The 25831-nt window shown below is 44.4% G+C and overlaps 2 protein-coding genes across 4 annotated transcripts in view; both read left to right on the forward strand.

The window, feature by feature from the left end:
• Positions 1-707: 707 nt before the first annotated feature.
• The window catches only part of LOC121866068 (protein phosphatase PTC7 homolog), a 75743-nt gene continuing 50619 nt past the window's right edge, over positions 708-25831 (forward strand). Inside the window, exons 1-2 of the mRNA XM_042365667.1 lie at positions 708-715; positions 5143-5387. Coding sequence (XP_042221601.1) covers positions 708-715; positions 5143-5387 — 253 coding nt within the window. The remainder of the gene's footprint in view (positions 716-5142; positions 5388-25831) is intronic.
• On the forward strand, positions 5193-21516 carry LOC121866056. 3 transcript variants are annotated; one of them, XM_042365642.1, is made up of 2 exons: positions 5193-5285; positions 19852-21516. In XM_042365642.1, exon 2 carries the CDS (start codon positions 20040-20042, stop codon positions 20949-20951), a length of 912 nt encoding a protein of 303 aa, XP_042221576.1. In that variant the 5' UTR covers positions 5193-5285; positions 19852-20039; the 3' UTR covers positions 20952-21516. The 3 variants fall into 3 exon arrangements, with proteins under 3 accessions (XP_042221576.1, XP_042221577.1, XP_042221575.1); XM_042365643.1 differs by having other exon boundaries at positions 5209-5257; XM_042365641.1 differs by having other exon boundaries at positions 5276-5407.

Consider the following 25831-nt stretch of genomic DNA (forward strand, 5'->3'; position numbering starts at 1 on the left):
GATTCACTTCATTCTTTGTCCTCTTCACCGTCGTGTTCTCTGTACATCCTTTTGTTCCCTCCTCCTCCTCCTCCTCCTCTTCTTAGTATTCTTCCTATTACATCTCTATTTTTTCGCTTACACCTGTTCCTCCAATCTTTCTCGTCTTTCTTTTCTTTCTCCCCCTCCGCCCCCTCTTCCTCTCTCTCTCCTCCTCCTCTCTCCCTTTTATATCCTCTCTCTCTTTTATCTCCTCTCTCTCTTTTATCTCCTCTCTCTTTTATCTCATCTCCTCCCTTTTTTATGCCAGTATTCTCACGTGGCTGGAGGAAAAACAAAAAATTATATTCATCATTCGAGTCGGGAGGTCAGTGCTCTGTGGGGGGGGGCTACAGTGTAAACAGTTGGCATATAGCGACACTGTTCATGGCTTACACGTACAGTATATACAGAATATTCAGCATGGGAGGGCTGAGAACTATAATAATTTGTATCTAGGATGTTGAAATGGTTGAGAGCCACGCTGGTGTTGATTGTGGTGTAATGGTGGTGTTGTTGGTGTAGGTAATGGTGGTGTTGTTGGTGTAGGTAATGGTGGTGTTGTTGGTGTAGGTATTGGTGGTGTTGTTGGTGTAGGTAATGGTATAATGGTGGAGTTAGTGGAAAAGATGCAAGTTGTGGTAACACGTGGAAGGGGGGAGGGAGAGTAGACAGGTGCACTGAGCTAGATGACCAGGTAAGTGCTGTACTGTGCCAGGTGAATCAACACCACGAGCACCACGCTTCCCTGCCTGGGTGTTGTTGTGCTGGCCACGGCAACATGAAAGGATGCGGCGGGTGGGGAGGAAGGCAAAGCGGAAGATCAAAAGCACTTTAAGAGAGTGAACTGGGTGCAGAATGAGACTTGTAATCCATTTCTGCCTCGTGATAGGAACAAAAATTGCCCATTTGGTTGGGTAGTGTGCCTGGTGACTCAGAGCACGAGCGGTGGCCAGCGGTAGGGACACGTGGGAAATTTGGTTCCAGGTTTTGCTATGGGTCAATGTAAAGGTTTTAGAGTGTTTGTACAGTAAAGTCTTTCTATCCTCGTGTTTACCTGAGGCGGCTGGAGGCAAGAGCAGTGAGGAGGACTTCGTGCCTTGTGATACCTTGTTGGGGATAAAGTTTCTGGGTAATGATGGAGCGCACAGGTGTATAGGGCGGCACCTGTGGGCCCCGTCTAACAGTCCACATTTCTTACGTGTGTGTGTGTGTGTGTGTGTGTGTGTGTGTGTGTGTGTGTGTGTGTGCTGGGGTACAACTTTGGCAACAGGATGGCTTTAACAAATTGTTTGGTATGGTGGTATATCACAACAAACCCTTGGAGGAGTTCACTAATCCATTTCTTTATACACAGTGTTGTTGCCCCAGGGACCTGTACTACTACTACGGCGCGGCGGGGGAGATGTACTGTACACACACCTTTAGTAGAGCACCTGTTATGTTCCTTACCTGCATTGGGATGACGCATCTCTCTTTCTACCTTTTACGTTACATCTACCTGCATTTTCCGACACGCTAGGCATATGCAGGGTGTACTCCAATGCTCCCTCGAAGGCTAGACTCATAGTACCACAATTTTATATTCTATACTGTAATATTTTTTGTATTAATGTTTTATTTTATTTATTGAAAAGTTTTAGTGCCTAGTTTAATGAGACACAGGTCAGACCAAGTGGATTAAGCTGCCCGGCAACAAAGGGTAGGAAAATTAGATTATTCCCAAAGTGATCAGAGGTCAAAAAAGCTGTAACAAAGGGTCATCTTCAAAAGGTGCGGCGCCTGTGAACTCGTTTAATTTTTTTTACTAGCTTGTTGTGTTTCGAATGGTCGTGTCCCTGTGGCGAGAGGCAGCGGCACCACCCTACCTGGGGACACTGATATGGCAGCCAGCGTCACTAGTTTTGATTTTAGTTTTGGTTCATTAGTGATGTCATGGAGGCGACAGCATTAATTGAACATTATTTCATACAACAGGTTAAGAGGGATGTTAAAACAGTACATACAGCGAATGGTTGTAGGATTAAATGAAAACAAAATTCCTAACTGGGGAATACCAGAATGAGATGTACCGTGTGTGTTGTTGGTCCACGCTGTAGGGGTCTGTTGCTGGTGTACAGTTAGTGTTGCATTAGTCATTTAGTAAAGTCAGAAATATGTTTGTATGTTGCAATACCCCTGAGGTGAAGGTGTACTCGGGTTTGCTTATAAATAACAGCTGATGTCTTACCTCAGGGTGTATCAAGGGAGAGGTTTATCAGCTGTTAACCAATTGTGTTTTACGAGCGAGATTTGTCATGTAAACAAATGGTGAGGTATGTGAGGGTACAGTCACCACCCCAGAAGTAAACGCATGTGTCGCTTTCGTTAAGAGGTCAGCCAATTTTAAAGTGTCCTTGAGAGGAAGTGTCCAGTTATCGCAGGAGAGAGGGGGCTCTTAGAACACAGCTGGTGGCCACTTTGCTTATTGCACGCGGTGTCCTGGCAACATTACGAGGCAGGTGGCGGCAGTGGGACCCGCGCTGGTCGTTCCATTGCTTGAGCATCTGTACGTGATGGTGATACTGAGATGATAAGGTGACTGGTCCAGGGGGCTTCAGTCCTATTACAACCCATTAGATCCCAACCTAATGTAACCTAATTCAACTTAATCCACCCAAATAAAATCTAATTCAACCTAATCCAACCGAATTCAGCCTAATGTAACCTGATCCAATCTAATCCAACCCAAGCAACCTAATTCACCCTAAACCAACCTAATTCACCCCAATCCAACTTAAACTTTGATGTTAGTGAGAGGATCCACGGGAGTTTATGTCTGATGCCAGCCAGTATTTGCGAAAATCGAGGCTCCGGAATCCCAACTTATTCGTGCTTTGAGTTTATCCTCTTGACTAGAAATGTAAAAAGGCATCCAACTCGCTCGCTTAACTTACAGTATATCATTACTACTCGGCTTAGGTCAGGTCATGTCATGTCATGTCAGGTTAGGTCATCGGTACAAATTTATCTTAATAGACTCACCTGATTATTAACACCCCTCCCTTAGATTATTTCACCTGATGATTAATTACTCTAATGCTACCTGGAGGGGTGAAGTCAAGTTGCTACCTTTAAGATGGGGAGTTGATCTTCAGGTGAGCGTCCAATTAATGCTCTCTGAATGGTGGTGATATTGGTTGAATGTTGGTATTAGTACTGTGTAAATTCTGGTATTAATGATGTATAAACGATGGTATTATTGAAGTAAAGAACACAGGATGATTTATGAACGTTTGTGTAAACGTGTGGTGTAAACGCTGGTGGTATTGTGTGTATTGTGTTGGGTGAACCGCTTGATGGTGTATATGAACGCACAGTCAGTGATGGTGGTAGTGGTGTCAGGTTGGGCGTGGGTGTTACTCAGCACGTGATGGAGAGGATAGGTCATACACACACACACACCGGTATATTGTTGAGTTATGTTGTCCGGAACGTCCTCGATGGACTGTGTTGCGGTATTGTTATTGATGGGAATGTTGTTGTGCTTCCGACACTAGATATATGGTGGGGGATGTGGACACACACACACACACACACACACACACACACACACACACACACTCTGTCCAATTGGCTAACTGAACTAATTATTTTTCAACTGATCAAAAGCAAAACACAAAAATAAAGACACACGGGGGGTGATCAGTGAAACGTGGCAGCCTGACACCGTAGATTATTAAGGCCAGGTATTTATAAGACGGTCAGTGTACAGTCGTGAACGCAACTAACCGTATTTAATCTTGGTGTATATATTTACCATGACAACCACAGGAACTGATGCGTTTATAAGGTTGAGGTCGCAGTGTGTGTGTGTGTGTGTGTGTGTGTGTGTGTTTGTTTTTGTTTGTTTGTTTGTTTTAGTATTTGAAGATTAGCCCTTCATTTCACCTTAAAATTAACAACGCTAACCTAACCTAACCTAACCTTACCTAACTAAACCTAACTTAACGTAACTCCCTCAAGTACAGTATCATTAGGGCACAGTTTATAATCATCAGGTGAAATAAGTTCGGTGGGGGGGCTAATCTTCATGTGATCCTTCTATTATTTAGGTCAAAAGGTCAAGGTCGTGTTGGTTGTTTTTGTTTTTTTGCCTCTGTGTGTAAATTAACAGCGTGACGCAGGACAAAGTTTACAATGGCCTGACTTGGTACACATATATTCACCATAACAACCACCGGAACTGCTGAGTTTGGTAGTTAAGAGGTATAACGAGGCACCGCCCGGCTTGAATTGGCATCTCGCTTGAGTGCAGTGAGAGTATCGATGTTTGAGTGGGTTTGAAGTGGTGTTAAACTATTAGGAGTGGTGTGAAGAGTGTTTGGAGTGGTGTGAAGAGTGTTTGGAGTGTTGATAAAAGTGTTTGGAGTAAATTTTTGAAGGGTGTTTGGTTTGGTGGTGTTATAGTGTGTTTGGAATGGTGATAACCTGTTTGTAGTGGTGATAACATGTGTGTAGTGGTGATACCCTGGACAAACGTTATAGAAGCCAGGGTAAATATTGAACGGTGTGTGTGTGTGTGTGTGTGTGTGTCATTTATATACTCACTATCTTGGAAAATATCAAGGGCTTGGCTGTGTTGAAATCCCTCTCTCTGGCATATCACTCATAAACGAAATGATATATGTTCTTTTGATGACATATTGCGAACATATTTAAGGAGTTAGTGTTACCTATCACGTGTAAAGATTGAGTCTCGCATGTAACGAACAGTTTCTCAAAGGCTCTCATCTCCAAAAAAATTCTCATAACTGGAAAAGTGAGGAGTCATTTAACACAGCCCCTTTGAACACGACACCAAGTTGATAAGCAAAATGTCTCTGAAATTTTCAATGTGATTTTTACCGTAAGCTGATGTGATATTTTTTTTGTTTGTTGTGAAAAAATACCTTAGAGGAATACTGTCATTGTTTATCATAGGGAAATACCATAAATAACACCCTTCTGGTAGTGTTATTTTGATGGCCTATTACACGTGATAAACTTTTAACCTAAGTGGATCGGTTACCATCTCTTGAAGGTCTCATCCAAATCATCAGATGGATGATAACGTGGGTGAGAGACCAGTGGTGGGATCTACAGACTCCAGCAATCCCAGCATCCCGAGGCGGCACCGAGACCCGCCAGTGCCCGACCAACCGCGCTGGAGGCCGGACGTGTTCCCCAAGCTGTGCCAGACCCATGTGTGGCTGTACAGGTGTGGGGGGTCGCCGCGGAACAGTTGTGTCAGTCTATCTCGCCCGCCGCTGCTGCCGCTAGTTTTGGTCTTGGAACTTCCGAGTGTAAACAAGGCTTCCGGTGCACCAAACTCACCATAACAAATATTGGTGACCTTATGTTAATTACTGTAAGGTATTTGGCGGAACTTAGTCGCTCGGGGAGGTTGGTCGAGTAGCGCCAGGTTAAGCCGACCAGGGAATATCTCTCTAGGGGCGCTTAAGTAACCCTGGCTCAGAAACTTTTATCCTGGACGGCAGTGTGGAACCTGGACCTTAATTATATCTGTCCAGGAACACTCACAGAACCGTAATTTAAGACCGGTAGACTCCCTGGAAACTGTCCTGGAAAAATCTATTAAGGAGAGTGCCTATGGGAGCTGAACCCTTGTGATGGCTGTGTGTTTATGTTGTCACTTTTCTCGATCTGTAATGAATGAAAAAAAAAGGCGGGAAATAAAATAAACCCTTCTTATAATACTTTAAAAACACAGTTATAATTAATGGCAAGGGTTCAGTTTCACTATTAATTATTTTGCTGCTGTTAATGAATACAGACTTACCTGGTGTTGTAATATGCTGTAAGCTTTGTGTATTACGTTACACAATGTTATTTTATTTATTTGTTTACACACATTAGATTGTTAGGTCACGTTTCTGTATTTATATATGAACAATAATTTGTGGATTGTTATGAAATAGATTTATTATTATTATTATTATTATTATTATTATTATTATTATTATTATTAAGCAGTTGAATGAGAAAGTTTATTGCTTAAGAATTTTTAGTCTTAAGAGAACTTGTGAATTTGTCTGTTCATGACGGTGTTAATTTTAATCTCTGCTTAAGGTAAAGGTTAATGACTTGAGTTAATTAATAAAAGATAATGGAGGTGCGTTATCAGGTGTGTTATCAGGTGTGTAATCAGGTGTGTTATTAGATGTGTTATCAGGTGCGCTATCAGGTGCTTCATCAGGTGCGTCATTATGTGTGTTACCAGGTGCGTTACCAGGTGCGTTACCAGGTGTGGCCCGTTAGCTATGGTCGCCTGAGGAAGGGAGGGGAGGGACGAGCCAAGTAGACCTGTGCCAATACTTATTTGGCTAAACACGCAGGAATTCACTAAACTCTAGCTATTATTTACGCGAGGAGGGCACTTAGGGTTGGTTAGGTTAGAGTAGGTTAAGATTTTGGAGCTGGGTTAGGTCAGGTCAGGTTAGGTTGAGGATAGGTTACATTATGTTAGGTTGAGGATAGGTTATATTATGTTAGGTTAGGTTGAGGATAGGTTATGTTAGGTTAGGTTGAGGATGGGTTATATTAGGTTAGGTTGAGGATAGGTTATATTATGTTAGGTTAGGTTGAGGATGGGTTATATTATGTTAGGTTAGGTTGAGGATAGGTTATATTATGTGAGGTTAGGTTGAGGATAGGTTATATTATGTTAGGTTAGGTTGAGGATAGGTTATATTATGTTAGGTTAGGTTGAGGATAGGTTATATTATGTTAGGTTAGGTTGAGGATAGGTTATATTATGTTAGGTTAGGTTGAGGATAGGTTATATTATGTTAGGTTAGGTTGAGGATAGGTTATATTATGTTAGGTTAGGTTGAGGATAGGTTATATTATGTTAGGTTAGTGTTCTGTGTCAGGATGTGTGTGTGGGAACCCTGAGAGAAGCTTATTATTGTGACGTCTTCCTCGTTGGGGAGTAACTGTGAGTGACAGGAGGTAAGAGAGTGAGGGGTGGGAGTGGCAGGAGGTAGGAGAGTGAGGGTGAGTGGCAGGAGGTAGGAGAGTGAGGGTGAGTGGCAGGAGGTAGGAGAGTGAGGGTGAGGGCAGGAGGTAGGGAGAGTGAGGGTGAGTGGCAGGAGGTAGGAGAGGAGGGTGAGTGGCAGGAGGTAAGAGAGGAGGGTGAGTGGCAGGAGGTAAGAGAGTGAGGGTGAGTGACAGGAGGTAAGAGAGGAGGGGTGGAGTGGCAGGAGGTAAGAGAGTGAGGGTGAGTGGCAGGAGGTAGGGAGAGTGAGGGTGAGTGGCAGGAGGTAAGAGAGTGGGGGGTGGGGAGGACAGGAGAGTGACTGCGAGTGACAGGAGGTAGGGAGAAGGAAATCAAAGGAGAGAAGACACTAAGTGAACAAATAAAGAGAAAGAAAGAAAAGAGAGAGAGAGAGAGAGAGAGAGGATTTATCATTGCATGCAACTTAATACACAAATTTTCACTGCACCATCCTCCCTCTCTCTCTCTCCCCCTTCTCTCCCCGCTTCTCTCCCCCCTTCTATCTGTCCCCCCCCAAAAAAATGACAAGACGGGTTATCGGACAAGTGGGATAAAGTACTCGCTTCCCATCCTGAGGTACTCCGGTTCGCACCCGATGTAGTACCTCCAATCGATACTTCTCCTTTACCGCCCATCCTATCTCCTCTCTCCTCTTTCACTACTACATCCTTATCCTTCTCTTCCACATCCTTTCTCTCTTCTTTCCCATCCTCCTCTTTCTCCCTCTTTCTGTTTCTTCGCCCCTTCCTCATCTTCCTTCTACTCTTCCTCATCATTCTCTTCCCTCCTTTTACTTTATTCTTTATTATATCTTTTATCGTGTCGTTCCATTGCTACTGTAGTTTTGAACGCTCTCCTCTTCCCCTTCTTCTTCCTCCTCTTTGTCCTTCCCTCCTCCTCTTCTTCGACTTCCTCCTCCTCCTCCTCTCCCTTCCCTCCTCCATCTCGTCCACTTTCCTCCTCCTCTCCCCAACCTAACCTAACCTAACCACAAGAGACATTAAAAGTATTGCCGAACATGACGACAATATTGATTGATACATGAGGTGAGACAGAAAGAGTGAGACAGAAAGAGTGAGACAGACAAAAAAGGCGGAACAGACAGATAGACAGAAAAGAGACAGACAGACAGACAACGAAAGAGATACACGGACAGAAAAAGAAATACATAGACAGATGGACACATACAGACAAAAAAAGAGACCAGACAGACAGAGACAAACAGAGAGACAGACAGAGAGAGACAGACAGACAGAAAGAGAAACATACCGACAGACACAGATCACAATTGAAGGACTCCTATATGGGTTCTGGCTTAGACATCTATATATAGAGACCTTATTAATTTATGATAGTTTCCACCTCTTCAGAAGCCCATTACACAGGACAGTACAAGGGGGCTGAAAGGTAAAGTGCTCTGGCGGTAATTAGGTGGTCTCTGAGGTAGGGGGAGGCTGGGTGGAGGGGGGAGTGCTGGGTGAGGAGGGGGAGGGGAGGGGGATATACCATATTATTACTGACCTCATTATTATTTTCATATATATATATTTTTTCTGTTTCTTCATTTGTCTGGATTTTTTTTTCTTTCGTTTATTGGGATTTTTTTTTGCTTCATTCGTTTGTCGTTTTTTTCCTTCGTTCTTATTTGCTTGATTTTTTCTTCTTTATTCGTCTATTTCTTCTTTGTTTTATTATTATCCTTTTGATTCTTCTTCGTATTGTTCTTATTCTCCTTTAGTCTAATTCGTATTTTTGTTCGTTTATTTTTTTCTATTTTATTTGTAGAGTAGTATGGCATTAGTGGTGGTGGTTGTATTATTGTTTACCATAGTTGTGTCAGTATATAGTGGTGGAGAGTGTTGGTGATGTGTGGGTGGGGGTGGTGGAGGAGGGAGGGGGGGTGTTGGTGGTGCAGTGTGGCGGTGATGGAGGGGAGGGGAGGTAGTATAGTGGGGGTGGAGGAGAGTGTGGGGGTGTTGAGAGGGGGGTATAGGATGCACCTCATTGTATATATAATGAAGAAGTTCCTGGTGGTGGGGACGGCGCTGGTGCTACTGACAAAGCCGTGGTGAGTGTTGGTGATGATGGTGAGGGTGGTGATGATGGTGGTGTTGTTGTTGTTGGTGGTGGTAGTGGTGTGGGTGAAGTGATGCAGGTAGTAGTGATAGTGGTAGTAGTAATAGTGGGTAGGTGTAGTGTGGGGTCAGGTGTTACTAATGGGAATAATTGAACTAGACCAGGTGGTGGTGGTGGTGTTTGTGGTGAAAGGTAGGGATCACCACCACCACCACCACCACACAGGTATATATCCCACTATAATAAGAGTTTGGTGAGGCAGTCAGCCATGCTTAAACTTTAAACCCCCGACCACCCAATCTGAATGCTAAAACTAATACCACGGTCGCATTCTTTACAAACAGTTTTAAAACACCGGACAAACTTTCCTGTTTATTCCATTTTTTTTTTACAAATTTGATGACTATGAACGACAATTTCTTCTCATTATAAAAGTTTGTCGTGGATTCGGCTGTTGTTAGTCGTGTTTTATGGTGAAATTAATGAGGTGTTTGTTTACTGTGTGTGTGTGTGTGTGTGTGTGTGTGTGTGTGTGTGTGTGTGTGTGTGTGTGTGTGTGTGTGTGTGTGTGTGTGTGTGTCCCACATCCAGGTAAGGCACGGGATAATAATAGTTAGTTTGCTACCCTGTGATATTCGTCAATGTGGTGTAGCAGCTCAGGTTGAATACACAGTTGGTTTAAGCTTCCCTGTCCAAAGCTGTGATCTCTGAGTATATGAGGAGAGGGGCGGGAAGTGGAAAGGATAGAGTGTGGAGCCCTGAGAACATGACGGGAAGGCCTCCTAACACCCCCCAGGCTGTGTTGATGTTTCACGCCCTGTCAGTTTATGGTCAGGTGTGGTGGTGTTTAACCCTGCCTGGTGCTGTCATGGGACCAAGATCTTACCAGGGTTGAGTGTGTGTGTGTGTGTGTGTGTGTGTGAGAGAGATTTCCAGTTGAAGTTAAACACACACACACTATATCAGGCGAGGGTGTAGTTATTTTATGGTGGTAGTGTTTCAGCTCACTTTACTGCCACCGCCATAATATCCAGCCACGCCCACCATCACCATAACATACAACCACGCCCACCACAACTATAAATGCACCACGCTCACCACCACTATAAATACAGCCACGCCCACCACCACTATAAATACAGCCACGCCCACCACCACTATAAATGACACCCACCACTATAAATACAGCGCCCACCACTACTATAAATACAGCCACGCCCACCACCACTATAAATGCAGCCACGCTTTACTATAAATACAGCCACACCACCACTATATCAGCCACGCCCCCACTATAAATACAGATGCCCACCACCTTCCCCAGGCCACGCCCACCACCACTATAAATACAGCCACGCCCACCAACACTACACAGACAGCCACGCCCCACCACTATACAGACAGCACCCCACCACCCACTACAGACAGCCACGCCACCACTATACAGACAGCCACGCCCACCACCACTATACAGACAGCCACGCCCACCACCACTATACAGACAGCGCCCACCACCTACAAACAGCCACGCCCACACCACTATACAGACAGCCACGCCCATCACCACTATACAGACAGCCGCCCACCACCAGTTACTGGTAACAGCAGGCAGGCCCCACTATCATCTGTTTATTCATGCATTCATATTTTTTAATCTCCTCCTCTCCTCCTCCTCCTCCCTCCTCCTCCTCCTCCTCCTCCTCCTCTACTTCCCTCCTATCTCTCCTCCACCCTCCACCACTTCCATCTCTATCAACTTTATCTCCACCAACCACCTCATCTACACCCCCCACCACCCCCATCACCCCACCATCCCACCACCCCTACATCCCCACCCCACCACCCACTATCCACCACACCCCCACCTCACGTTAAAAGATAGATTCTCAATAAAAACTTCGATGTTATTTTAGGGCAATGTTTTCTTTGTGGCTTAGCTGGGGGGCGGCCGGCAGAGAGTTCTTATACATCCCATTAGAGTTGTTTAAATCTCCCTTGTTTATTATTATTCTTGTTTACTTGTTTTGTTTACACCCCTCCAGAGCTCAGGGTGTCGTAATGGAGGACGCTAGTGAGATCTTTGGGTCATCAAGTTTTGTTTCATTCCTGCTTTTGAGATTTATATTTGATATATTATGTAAATTCGTTTTAAATTTGTTATGAAATTTTATATATACTGTATATATTTTACAGACGTATACCCTTAATTTCTGTATGTATTTTAGTGTCTTATATATATTTCTTTAATTTTTATTTATTTAATTACTTATTTATTTGTTTCGTTATTTCTATATTTATGTGTTTACTTATTTCTTTATGTATTTGTTTACTTATTTCTTTATTTATTTGTTTATTTATTTATTTGTTTACTTATTTATTTGTTTATTTATTTATTTATTTATTTATTTATTTATTTGGGTTCAGTAATATCTTGTGAATTTACAGATGTATTTTGGACGTGTTTACATTTTTCTTATTAAACGTTTGCTATTGATAATATTCCCGAGAGAGAGGGTTCACCTAACCTCTTAACCTAACCTAACCTAACCTAACCTAACCAGAGAAGACAGTGTACATCAGGTAGCTTCTATTAATCCATTACTTTATCATTTTTTTATTTGTATATTTAAATCATTCTTCATGGTGGGGGAAGGGGGTGTTGGGGGAAAGGAGGTGGGGCGTTGGGAAAAGAGGGGAGGTGGGGAGAGTCGGCGTTTATTTATATCTTAGTTTTTTTTTTGTTTCTGTATTTAGATTATGATTCTTACTCCTCTCACGGTGGGGGGGGAGTGGTGTGTAGTTGTGTTTGTTTGTTGGCTTGTACACTCATTCACACGCACGCACACACACACACACACACACCTGTCCCTTCTTTTATAGCGAGTATTTTGTTACGTGGTGGTGAATGGTGGTTGGTGCTGGATAGTGGTGGTAGAGGAATGGTGGTTGGTGCTGAATAGTGATGTATTTGCCTTAAAACTTTAATATTCATAAAGCAATGGAAAAAAAACACACATTCATTTAATTGTTGTTCGATGTGGTTTTTTTTTATCACATAACAAATAACCTTTTATGGACCCTTTGTTATGTATAGAGTAATGTTTTATTTAGTTATTTTTGACATGTCATTAGATTTTGTTGTACATTACGCCTGCTGCTGGACCTATAAATTTTCCACACATATAATTAATAAGAGTGGTTATGAATGTATTTGTTGACGAGGTAATATTATTTATCTATTATTTAATTGAAGAAATTATATATTTGGTTTTTGCATGAGATTATTTTTATTCATTATAGCTAAACATTGTTAGACACTTTCACTCTCGCATGCGGCAAAATTACCAAGCGCCCGGCGGGATAGTGGATATAAATTGTACCTCCTCCTGAAGGGCGAACGGCGAGTGAGTTTCTCAAGACCGTGTTTACGTCCTTAGATTTTATTAGACGTGTCACTAAAGTTTGTTTGGACACTTAACATAGCAAGTAATTGTATTTATATCTGAAACACAGTAATAACATATTAACGTGAGTGTCAGGAACTCAATCTGACAGCAACAAAAGAGTCTTATAATTGCTTCTGTCAGTCAGTCAGTCAGTGGATGGTGTTTCTGATGTCCAGCATAAGATCATTAACACACCCCTGTACACCAAGCACACACCTATGTCTGTGAGGTGATTGGTGCTCATCTCTCTCACCAGTTATACACGTCTGGTGATTGCAGTGTCTTCACCATTCACACGTATCATGAGGGAGTGATTGGTGGAGCTCATTCACTATTCATAATGTGTATTTGGAAGGTGATTCGCGTCTCTCTCTCTCTCTCTCTCTCTCTCTCTCTCTCTCTCTCTCTCTCTCTCTCTCTCTGCTTGCCGCGGTTTGATTAGTGTGTATACGCCGTTTGTATACATAATGCATGGATACGCTCCTTTATGCATACTAACCGAGCCATTTCCGTGAGCTGATACATAGATGCATGTATCAGTTTATTCATATATTCACGCTCATACATCTATATATAGGAAATAAGCGTGTGTACAGACAGACAGACAGACAGTGTTAAATACCCGAAACCGGTATACGAGTGTCTCCGTACTTGACCTATTCTCAGATTTCAGTCATTCACATATTTCTTTCTATCTTTCTTTCTTTCTTTCTTTCTTTCTTTCTTTCTTTTCTTTCTTTCTTTCTTATATAACCTCTCTCTCTCTCTCTCTCTCTCTCTCTCTCTCTCTCTCTCTCGGCGGTATGTGGTACGTTGTGTTGCCGTCATTGAGCATTACAGCGTGGAGGCGGCGTAATGGAGCGAGCGGACGGGGAGGAGGAAGAAGAGTCGAGAAAATACGTTAGTTTTCAGATGTATCGTGCGGGGTGGGGTGGGGTGAGGGATAGTGGAAGGGGTGGGGTGAAGGGGCCGTGTGGGGTGAGGGGGAGGTGTTCCTGAGTGGTGTTTGAGATGTAATTTGTTATTTTATATCTGTGGGGATTAGTATAGGATTTAGTTTTAAGAATATTTGTTTGTGTGAGAGTGGATGAATGGATGGAAATCTGTTGAAGTCTGGAAATTTTATTCAGGTCCTTATTTTGGGGGAAACTCATGCACAAGGCTTCATATTTATTTTTAGAAGAAAGGCTAGCATAGGATTACAGTTCTCCGTGGAAGTCTTGCGCTGGGGCCAATTTTTGGGTAACACTCTGGTAGTGTCCGGAAAAGCACTCAGCCGGCTATTGTTAGTTGAGGATTTTTCTTTGCATATTATCCAGGTAAATCTTGCGTGGGGTAGTATCATTTGAAGAGAGAGAGGAATAAAAAAGAGGAGAGGAGGTAATAATTAAAGAGAGAGAGGGAGAGAGGAGGTAATAATTAAAGAGATAGGAATTGGAAGAGAGATTCAGAGGGGGAAAGTATGCAGAGAGAGACAGAAAGAAAGAAAGAAGTTATAAGAAAATAAATAAGCAGAGATGAAGTAAAGGAAACACATAGGGAGAGAGGGAGAGAGAGACTAATTAATATATACATACACATAATAAGTCTTCCCATGATTCAACGCATTAATAATATGGTGCCGGTTAATACCACTATAATACTCGTGTCGTGTCACAAGTTTTATGTCTCTATAAGCTATTATGCCGGTAATAATCACCAGTAATTAAAAATTCCTCGCTCCCCTAATTGCCCTACCTCGCTCAGCTCAAATGAACGTTATCAGTTTGGGAATTTGATATATATATTTTTTTAGGGTATTTATATATTTTTTCTCACTAATGGTCGTGTATAGAGAATTAAGTCGTAGGTGCGTCGGTTGTGTCGGCGTGGAGTCGGTCGTGCGTCGGTTAGTCGGTCGGTCAGTCAGTCAGGGCTAGTGGCGGGGAGGAGGGAGGATGAGTCAGTGTTTCTATTATAACAGTCAACAGTCAGTTTTATACCAGTCTTGACGAATTCTCTCTTTCAGGGTTGTGGTATTTACTGGATTTGTTTGTGTGTTCCGTTTGTTTGTTTCCATCCCTCGCCCTCGTCTGTTTACCGAACTGTTTATAAACGGGAGTCATTTTATCCAAGGTCGGGGCCCCGTTTTAAAAAGTTTCACCCGGTTGGTTATGGTTTTATTTTGGTTTTGTTTAGTTATTAAGAGCTAGATTGCACTCGGGCGGGGTGCCAACTCTCGCTAGATGGTGCCTGTGACCTTAACCTGTGACGTCAGATTCCCCCCAAAAAATATATAAATTCTTAAGGGTTGTGTTGAGGGTTGTTTACGTTACAGCTCTCGCCTTGTTACCTGGAGGGGGTGGGGGAGGTGTTTTCAAGTCACTCTGTAGGTGTGAGTAATTATGGCGCACCTTGTACCTGGTTTGAATGTGTTATGAGTATTGTTAGGCCAAGGTTAAGGAGGGAGACGATGGACAAACAAGTCGCTGGGATCATGAACGCCAGGACGATGGTTGCTAGGAAGTTGTTAACATTTCACTCTGCCAGCTGACTCACAAGATGGAGGGCGCCAGTATCTTAACCCCATCTTTTGGCTCTTAAGTTTATAGCGCGCCACAACACACTTGTTGTTAGTGCCTAGTTGTGGCCTCAGGACCCAGGGAACTGATCGGTTTGACCCCATTTCCTTATACTCCTGGGAGACCTTCCTTCCTCGTCTGACTGGTGTAGTGACTCGGGAAATGTTTTAGAGACTGTTCTTTATACATTGTCTCTTCATTCACTACCATAATATGTTTCCTGCTGTCATACACGGTGGCTGAGTGATTGCTGAGTCGTAGAAATGAACAGCTAGTAGGTGACCTTACTAGCAGGATACAGGAAGACCGAAGGCTTGATTACTTTCGGCAAAAAAAAACAACAACACCAAAGAGTGTAGCCATTGTTGAGTGTGAGAGGGTTAGTGTACACTGTGTAAGAGGAGGGACCCCACCACCCCACCCCGGACGGAAATCAATCCCAGGACCATTCGTATGCATGGTGAAGACTCGACCACTGAGCTACGGGGTCACTGCTTCCTCCTGTGTACAAATTACAACAGCTGGGGAAAAGAGGTGATGGGAAACACGTAGAGAGGGAGGGACATGGTGGAAGAAGAAGCCATGACAAAATTTGGATTGCATATAGTTGATTGATTGATTGATTGGTTGATTGATTGATTGGTTGATTGATTGATTGATTGATTGAGGCGACGCAGAAGCTTAAGAGGTCACATGTCGCCGATTTGGATTGAAAGTAAGATCTCAAGACTGAAGGTCAAATTACACGAAAGATCAACACTTGAGATCTTTCCTGTTTGCGACAATAATGGAAGTATTAAGGGAGGAGAAGGGAAGCTCCATGGGGGGGGGGGGAGGTGGGAGGGGTAAGGTTCGTTTTCCTGTAAGACTCCATCCTAACCTCACCTGTCCTGACATAAATAATACCTTTGGGATATAAATAAACTCTTGTGGTTATTTTAGGATGAGGGCGCCGCCTGTGATGACTGTGACTTGTAGCTCAAGTAACGAGAGGAGAAAAGGAAGATGTTATGTGTACGAGCAACACACACACACACACACACACACACACGCACGCAGGGATGAGGTGATAGGTCAGGGTGTAGAAGCATTGCATTTAAGTTTTTTTTTTCCATCACTTTATCACAATTTTTTCCTAACCTAACAACAATGATTTCAAGCCTAACCTAACGTAACCTTGCCATGTTTAACTTTAAGAGCTTTGTTAAAGTTTAGATTAGGTCATATCAGGTGTGGTCGTGTCGGGGCAGGTCAGTTCAGTTCAGTTAAAGGTCTGGATTGGTTGGGATAATCTGTTTTAATAATAATAATAATAATAATAATAATAATAATAATAATAATAATAGGAAAAAATATAAGCCGTGGTAGTCATAACAACATTGGTAATTATCCCATCGGTTTTAACCCATCGCGTTCGTGGATCTTCTCCAACATAAAAGTGGCCCTTGACACAGGTGGAGGTGTGATGTGCCGGGCACTTAGCGACGCCATTAGGAACCAAGTTTAATGGCCTTTACATACGAATGTGGTCATTATCGCCGGCGTGGGAGGGTCGTTAGCAGGTAGTTTGCTCAATAATAAAGTTCGGCCAGGTCTAACTGCTCAGGAAAGTCGTTATGAATACTTTTTATCCCGTTTTATTGTCACTTGTGTGTTTAGTTAGTTGGCTGGCTGGTTGGTTAGTCAATTAGCTAGTCAGTCAATTAGGTATGTAGTTAGTGAATTAGTGAGAGAGCAAGTTAACTAGTTAGCCAGCCAGCCAGCCAGTCAGTCAGTCAGTTAATTTAGATTGTCTTTTTATTGGTGATGTTATTCAGTTAAATCATCATGACAAGGTTAGGCTAGGTTGGGGTTCATGTTTTCCATCATACATTTTTATTTCCGTGTTGTGTTTCATTACATAGATAGATTGTTTATTCACCGCTGTCCATTGGCATTTTATTCCCAGTACAGCGGCCAATGAGTTAACGTTGGCTGCTCCTTTGTCGTGTTGTGACCTCTGCGTGTTGTTGTTGTTAGTGGTGGTAGTTGTAGTAGTTGTTGTTATAGTTGTAATAGTATCTAAATTATTATTATTATTATTATTTTATTATTGCTATTATTATTATTATTATTATTATTATTATTATTATTATTATTATTATTATTATTATTGTTGTTGTTGTTGTTGTTACTACATACAACACGGTGTTAGGGAACCAATTAAAACACCTGTACCTGTTCACTTGGTGTTCGTTGAGAGGTGCTAAAGCCATTGATTTATCCTCCCTTAGCCAGATGGGCGAGTAATAGAGAGTGGCAGTTCGTGGTGGTGGTAATTGTGCACTTGGCCCTAGTTAATAAAATATCCTTAGGGGTTAAGTGGCGGGGTGGATATAGTGCTGGGATGGCAAGCAAGTGGGAGCTGGGTTCGAATCTCAACAGAGAGAGAGAGAGAGAGAGAGAGAGAGGCGATGTCGATTATTGCGTAGTACTTCTTTTGTGGATCCTTAGCTCCCAGTGGATCCTCAGCTCCCAGTGGATCCTCAGCTCCCAGTGGATCCTCAGCTCCCAGTGGATCCTCAGCCCCTCTCAGCTCCCAGTGGATCCTCAGCTCCCAGTGGATCCTCAGCTCCCAGTGGATCCTCAGCTCCCAGTGGATCCTCAGCTCCCAGTGGACCCTCAGCTCCCAGTGGATCAATAACCGCCTCTGTCAAACTTTTACATGAATAATGAAAGTTAGTTGAAGGGTTATCGTCAGGTCACCATAGTTACCGCCCTCAGTTGATCAGTGTGGGTGGTGAGGGGTGGCGACCGTGACCTCCACCTTGTCACGTCTGAGGGGTGGCGACCATGGCCTCCACTTGTCACGTCTGAGGGGTGGCACCATGGCCCTCCACTCTGTCACGTCTGAGGGGGTGGCGACCGTGACCTCCACTTGTCACGTCTGGAGGGGTGGCGACCGTGACCTCCACTTGCTCATGCTCCTGAGGTGTGCGACCATGGCCTCCACTCTGTCACAAGTCTGCTGAGGGGTGGCGACCATGGCCCTCCACTTTGTTGTGCCTGAGGGGTGGCGACCATGGCCTCCACTTGTCACGTCTGAGGGGTGGCGACCGTGACCAATTTGTCACGTCTGAGGGGTGGCGACCATGGCCCTCCACTTGTCACGTCTGAGGGTTGGCGACCTTGACCCTCCACTCTTACTGTTTGTGACTGGCTGTCTTGACTAATCCTCCTAATCTAACCTGTTTTATCTTTCCTCTTTTCGGTATTCATTTTTAGTTTAAGGGTTTAATGTTTTTAAACCACTTCGTCGTCAATCTTTACAAAATTAAATATGTTGCCCAGTTTTTGTTTTAATGTCCCTTTATTATTACTCTCTCTCTCTCTCTCTCTCTCTCTCTCTCTCTCTCAGACTGGACTTAATCATACACTGTGGGTAATAGAACACGGCCTTAGTTAGTCGTGTGTTTTATGTGGCAGCTGAGACGCGGTGTGATGGCATGGTCGGTTGTCATGGTGACGGTGGTTTAGTTTACATGCTCACCACCAGGTTTCATAGTTCTTATCATGGCAGCTTGGGGTTTACGCTTAGTTCGTTTGTCGTATTTGTTTGTGATTTATTTATTTTGGTGAGACTTAATTTCTTGATTACCGTAGTTATTTATGGTTGTTGATTATTGTTATTTTTATTTTTTTTATTATTATTATTATTATTATTATTATTATTATTATTATTATTATTTGTGGTGGTAGTAGTAGTAGAAGTAGGGTGAGTGACATAACAGGTACTTGTCGAAAGGGGAGAGGAGTAAATAGAGAGAGAGAGAGAGAGAGAGAGAGAGAGTTGGAGGAGGGAGGGGGGAGGCGGTCTTGACGCAGGAAAGGGGTGTCACAGAGGGGAGGCTGCAGGTAACACACAGGCAATTAGGTGAATAATCGGAGCCTACTCACCCCTGTTACCTTGGCCTGGCCAACCACACCAACCCACCCTCCTCCTCCTCACTTGTCACCTATAGCGCCCTCCCTACCCCCTCACCTGTCACCTATAGCGCCCTCCCCTCACCTCACCTGTCACCTATAGCGTCACCTGTCACTATAGCGCCCCCTCCCTACCCCTCACCTGTCACCTATAGCGCTCTGCTTATTGACGGGTAATACAGGTGAAATTTGACCTAGTGACCTCTGCCCATTAAGTGACTTTGACCCATTGATATTACGGACATGGGGAAGAAGCAGTGTGTGTGTGTGTGTGTGTGTGTGTGTGTGTGTGACGCAATTACTGGTGGATATAAGCAAGAAGTATTTTAAATTTCTTCGGAATTATATGTTAAGTATTCCAGACAGCAAGCAATTAAACCATATTGCGTTAGGTTAGGTTATTGGGTTAGGTTAGGTTATTGGGTTAGGTTAGGTTAGGTTAGGTTCACGTCATCTTCCGTATACGTCTTAATAATGTATCAAAAGGCACCATAAATCAACAACACACTTTACCCTCTGTAAGTTTAATAGGATTTACCGTTCATGTTTATATCTTACGTCCGCCGTGTGTTTCTACACTAAGAAATAATGTGGACTAATATTGTGAAGAAAATACGAGAAATTATTAAAACACGTGAGAGAAAATTGCCCTTAGTCCTGTTGTACGGTATTGGTGGTGTTGTTAATGTATGTTATTTGTTCGTGATTTTATGTGTTGTGATTTTAGTGATAATTGTTCTTTACACAGAGTTAATGGTACTGGTATTTACGGTGAAGGCAACCATAGTGTGTTAGGTTTGACATTCATGAACAGTTAAGCATTTCAGCCAGGTTGTCCTCAGCACGGGACTGAAGATAATACTGTTAGGGTGACGTGGTATGTGGTGCTGGTCCCGGACTCTGTAACATTACTGTAGCTGTGGTGCTGCTCACAAGATGCTGGCCAGTAAACAACGCAGCATATCCTCCTCTGGCTCCTACAGTGAGCCAGATGAAGTCTTCTGCTGCGGCGGCGGCGACATGAAGGAGCTGTCGGGAGGGACCCTAGAGAGGCGGGCCATGCTGGTGCTGGCGGGGATGGTGGAAGGTGCCGTCGTGACCCCGCAGGGGCCCCGGGCCATGAGCTGTGTGGCCGCCTACCTGCAGGGGCTCAACTCCAGGCTCTTGACGGCTGTGGTGACGGCGGTGTTGGCCACTCGGCCGAGGTGGCTGCCATTAGAATACCACTGGGCACCGCTGGACCACGACCCGCTGCTGTACCTGCTGGAGCTGCTGGGGGAGCGCCTCACCGCCCTCACCTACACTTGTCATCCTCTCTCCCGTGAGCCTCTGCTACACGCCATCGCCGCCATGCCGGGCCTCACCACTCTCAACCTGCCCGAGGCCGCCGACGACAACGCCCTGGCGGTGGTTGGCGTCGCCTGCCACATCCTCGTCACCCTCTGTGTCCGGGGATCCAAGGCCGTCACTGACGATGGCGTTCGTCGGCTCCTCCTCCGCCGCCACACTTATACACGTTCACGTTGGCGACGCTTGTTCTCCCGTTGGCGTTCACTCCGTTCGTCACTCACCCGGCAGCAGGCGCGGTATAGGCCACTACCCGCGCCACTGAGTGACCACACACTGTTGATGCCCCTCGACCCCGAGCACCTCAACCCCTTGAGTGCCACTCTCACCCACCTGGACCTGGGCGGCACCAAGGTGAGCAACCAGGCTGCTGAGTGGGCCCGCAGCGTGCTGGTGCCTCACGCCTTCGTGGAGGCCTCACACTCCCAGCACCACTCTCTCCGCTCCCAGACCTCCCTCGAGGACCAGATGGCCAAGCTCCTGGCGCCACTCACGCCATAACCTCGCACCACCTGCCCGACCCAACCATCTGCCTGTAATAACGCTTCATCTCTTAGTAGTGGTGAACTCATCTTTAACCGAGCAACATCCAGCAGGCAGACGAGGTGTGTTGTGGTCACCTCCTCTGGGTCAACTGTAGTGTTATCATACCTTAAGGCTCACATAGTCATTATTTTTGTACTGCATCAGATAATACAACAAGCGATTCACATGATTTAAGTCGAAGTGCCATTCGACTGTGCCTTTAGAAAATATAACTAGAATATATTTTGTACGTGTAGGACTAAAGCGCTTTAACACAAGTAGTGGCATCTGGTAGACCGATCACCCTCAGTAGCCTCTGTTGGACTAGTAGCTCAGAGATACCCCGTCACCCTAAAGACTCTTATACTGTAAATAGCTGTTAAAAGATGTTACCTCGGCCATAATAGCAGCCCACTAGACGCCTGATGCTCAATACTGTACTACAAGTGTTGTGTTGTGTGACGTTGTACAGTGGGCACAGTTGTGATCCCTGGCAAGTGTGGTGACGACTGTTACTCTCCTCCTGCTGCTCCTGCCCAAGGTGAGTGTCCCGCTGTGTGTGTGCGTGCGTGTGTGAGTGGGGGGCAGTGTACGTGTGTGTTCGTGGACTTACCTGGTAACTGACGAGACTCAATTACATCAAGGTACTCCCTCTTTGAATCGCTATACTCGGCCACTGGAATATATTATAAACCAATCAAAGTAGAATTAGGGGACAGTATAGTACTTCCCGTAGTATACTTCCTCCCCAGAGTGGTAAGTACCCCTGGTGAAGACGAGGAGCCTAGATTGACGTCACGGATATTGATGTGTGTGTTAGGGTGGCGGGGGATGGGCTGTCTTTGGGGGGGGGGGGTGGGGGGACCTTCAAGAACCACTTAATCTTACCTGGGTGAAGGTCCTAAAGTGTACTGTATGTTATAATTACACTCTAGGGCTGTGGTTCTTAACCTTTTTTGAGTCACGGACCCCTTTGGGAATCTGGTGAAAGCTATGGACCCCCTCCCTAGAAAAATGTACATAAGCACAACTTTGCATGCAATGAATATACTTTATTTTTTTTAAAATTCATTGCCTCATACAGTGTATGACATACACAAAGTATGAATAAAGTAAACATTCTTAACAAATAATTATGTTTCACACTTTTTATGCAAAAATTAATGGCCACTCCATACAAAAATGAAATACAATGATCTTGTGCAAATTAAACAAAACAAAACTTTAATTCTGCTCAAAAGTTTATTTCAATGAGAAGGTGGTTGTTGTTTGGCTTGAATATAAATGTTAAATTTTTATCTGACCTTCACGGAGCCCCTGAAGCCCATCCATGGACCCCAGGTTAAGAACCCCTGCTCTAGGGTGTGTTGTTCAGCTGGTTATTGATTATTATTGTTGTTGTTGTTAATATCATTATTATTGTTATTGTTATTACTGTTATTATTATTATTATTGTTGTTGTTGTTGTTGTTGTTGTTGTTGTTGTTGTTGTTATCCTCACGGAACGACAAGAGAACTGTTCAGTATTTTAATAGTTTCTTTCTTATCTTCACTATTTCAGATGTTGTGGTCACTTGGTACAGTCACCCTTAACTCGCGAAGTTTATTTTCTTCATTGTCTTTATACATAGTAGATATACATCGGGGACTATGTTAAAGTTGGGCTTGTGTCAAATGATAAAAATTATCTATTAAATATTGCTCAAGTTGAATGTATGTATGTATGTATCTATATATGTATACTGTATATGTATATATGTATGTATGTTTCGAGAAGGTCAGGGGCGTGGGTGAACAGCACGGTTTGACTGGTCGAGGGTAGGAGGGAGAGTAGGGACGCAGGGCGGGATGGGTAGGAGTGAGGGATGGGGGTAGGAGTGAGGGATGGGGGTAGGAGTGAGGGATGGGGGTAGGAGTGAGGGAGGGTAGGAGGGAGAGATGGAGTAGTCCGGTAGGTCAATAAACCTTTGATCACATCCCTCCTACACATATTGATATTTCTGCTTGACTGACGGGAGGAGTTGGCCCATGTACAGGGGTGACAACTCTTGCCAGGCGATGGATGGGTGGGTGGGGGAGGGGGTGTGTGGGGTGAGGGTATATGGGGTGAGGGTATATGGGGGGGGGGTTGTATGGGGGTGAGTTATGGGAGTTGATATGGGACGTGATAGAATGGTTTTATACCCACCTTCGTCATCACCATCACCACCTACACACCACTACCACCATCACCACCACTTACACCACCACCACTACCACCTACAACCATAGAGAGAGTGAGAAACTTGGAAGTGTAGTCAACTGTTCTGGTCTCTCCTCAGCTAGGGAGAGACGACAGCTCCAGCGTTCCTTATTAAATATATTATAATGGTCCAATGTTGTATTCAAACTTAATATACCAGAATAATTCACTCCAATACTGCCGGGAGGTGAGAGAGAGAGAGAGGTAAAGGGGGAGTGAGGGAGAGAAGGAGCAGCCTCATCTCCACCAGGAAACAATCTCGTTACTGCTGCAACACACAAAAACAAGACTCTTTTGCCCTCCAGCTACAGTAAACGTAGGATTAAATTGTATAGAGAGAGAGAGAGAGAGAGAGAGAGGCCCCCCTTAAGGTCCAACTGTCAGGGCTTTTATGCAGATAGCCTGGGTTAATTTCACAAGTTAATTATCATACATCAGCAACGTTGTCACAGCTGAGGAGTGTAAACAAAACCTGTAAATGAAAGCCTTGACATGACCCAGACAAGGAGGAAGAGGAGGAGGAGAACGAGGGAAGGATGGAAAGAAAACAAAATGAGAGAAGAAAGTGGAAGAATCTCCTCTCTCTCTCTCTCTCTCTCTGGGTAGATGGAGAGAGACAGGCAGAGAGAGAGGGAGAATGTGTGGCTGAACAATAAGCTTCATGTTGTAAATACAGTGGTGAGAGGGAGGAAGGAAGGGGGGGGGGCACGTATGAACTCTTGTCATGAGTGATGTGTCGCCGGCGGAGAGTTACACTGCTGGTGGGATTCTCGGGGATGTGTAGTGATGTGTGTTGCAGTTCTTGTGTTGTGTTGTGTGGGTGTTGTGAAGTGTTTTGTTAATGGTATGAAGAATATTGTGTTGCTTGTCAATGTTATGGATCTGGAGTGGGTGTTCTGTGAGGGTGGAGTGATGGGGTAGTGGGTGGAGTAAATGCGTCCGAGTTTCCGCCCGGCATGACGCCACGCTCGGGCGGGGGTGTTACTCATTTCGAGGAGTTTCCCCTCAAGAACAATATCAGTAATGGGTCTTTCCCTATAGAGGTGAAATTTTAATGTCTGACCTTCAGGGAGGCGATATTCTTGTCACCCCCTCCCTATACTGCTCCCCCTCCCCTCCTCCTCCCCACCTCCTCCCCTTCCCTATACTCTTCACCTACTCCCATCCCATACTCCTCTTCCCCTACCTCCATCCCCTAACACCCCCCCCACCCTCTACCCTTCCCTCACCCTCTGACGCTCCCCCTCTCCTTCCCTCCCCCCTCTTCATACCCCTCCTCCACGCATTCCTCCCACTTGGAGAAACAAGATGTTCAAATAACTTTTCAGGAGACTGTGTGTGTGTGTGTGTGTGTGTGTGTGTGTGTGTGTGTGTGTAGTGTGTGTGTGTGTGACACACACATTTGACACCTCCACTAAAATCGACCCAATTTTCCTTGTCAAGATAAACTTGCTTGGGAGATTTAAATCAACGAGGCCACGGATTTGACCTTTGGGGAAGTGTTAGATGGGGGAGGGTGTTAGGTGGGGGAAGGGGTGTTAGATGGGGAAGGGAAGGAAGGTGTTAGGTGGGGAAGGTGTTAGTGGGGGGAAGGGCTTGAGGGGGGAGGGTGTTAGGTGGGGGAAGGGTGTTAGGTGGGGAAGGGTGTTGGGGGGAAGGGTGTTAGGTGTGGGGGAAGGGTGTTAGGTGGGAGGAAGGGTTTTAGGTGGGGAAGGGTGTTAGATGGGGGGAAGGTGTTAGGTGGGGGAAGGGTGTTAGGTGGGGGGAGGGTGTTAGGTGGGGGGAAGGGTGTTAGGTAGGAGGGGGGATAAGTGTTAAGATTAATTGGCCGGATAAAGTGACAGAGTTTAGTTGTAAATGAGATTAGTTTGGCTGTTAATTGTTGCAATGGGGTGATATCTACCTGGTCTGACAACACAACGACCTGATATAGTGACTACTGACAACACGACGACCTGATATAGTGACTACTGACAACACGACGACCTTATACTGTATAGTGACCTCTGGCAACACGACCATCTGCCTTGAATCGTGAATGGTGATCGTTCAATAGTTCATCCAGCGTCCGTTCTAAGCCGACCACTGACCCAGATACTGCTGAGAGTCTCTTGAAAAGATGTTCTCGATTATGTGAGATACGTTAGGCAGAAGTGATGTTTCCTGGTGAATGTTGATTTGGTGTTCCCTGGTTAGTTTTGATTTTATGTTCCTTGGAGAGTTTTGATTTGATGTTCCCTGGTTAGTTTTGATTTGATGTTCCTTGGAGAGTTTTGATTTGATGTTCCCTGGTTAGTTTTGATTTGATGTTCCTTGGAGAGTTTTGATTTGATGTTCCCTGGTTAGTTTTGATTTGATGTTCCTTGGAGAGTTTTGATTTGATGTTCCCTGGTTAGTTTTGATTTGATGTTCCTTGGAGAGTTTTGATTTGATGTTCCTTGGTTAGTTTTGATTTGATGTTCCCTGGTTAGTTTTGATTTGATGTTCCTTGGAGAGTTTTGATTTGATGTTCCTTGGTTAGTTTTGATTTGATGTTCCTTGTTCCCAAACAAAACATAAACAAGTGAAAGGATGTAAATATTGTCTCTATTTTATTTCCCTCTCTCTCCTCCCT

Source organism: Homarus americanus, unplaced genomic scaffold (genome assembly GCF_018991925.1).
Source record: "Homarus americanus isolate GMGI-L3 unplaced genomic scaffold, GMGI_Hamer_2.0 scaffold4854, whole genome shotgun sequence".
Lineage (NCBI taxonomy): Eukaryota > Metazoa > Arthropoda > Malacostraca > Decapoda > Nephropidae > Homarus > Homarus americanus.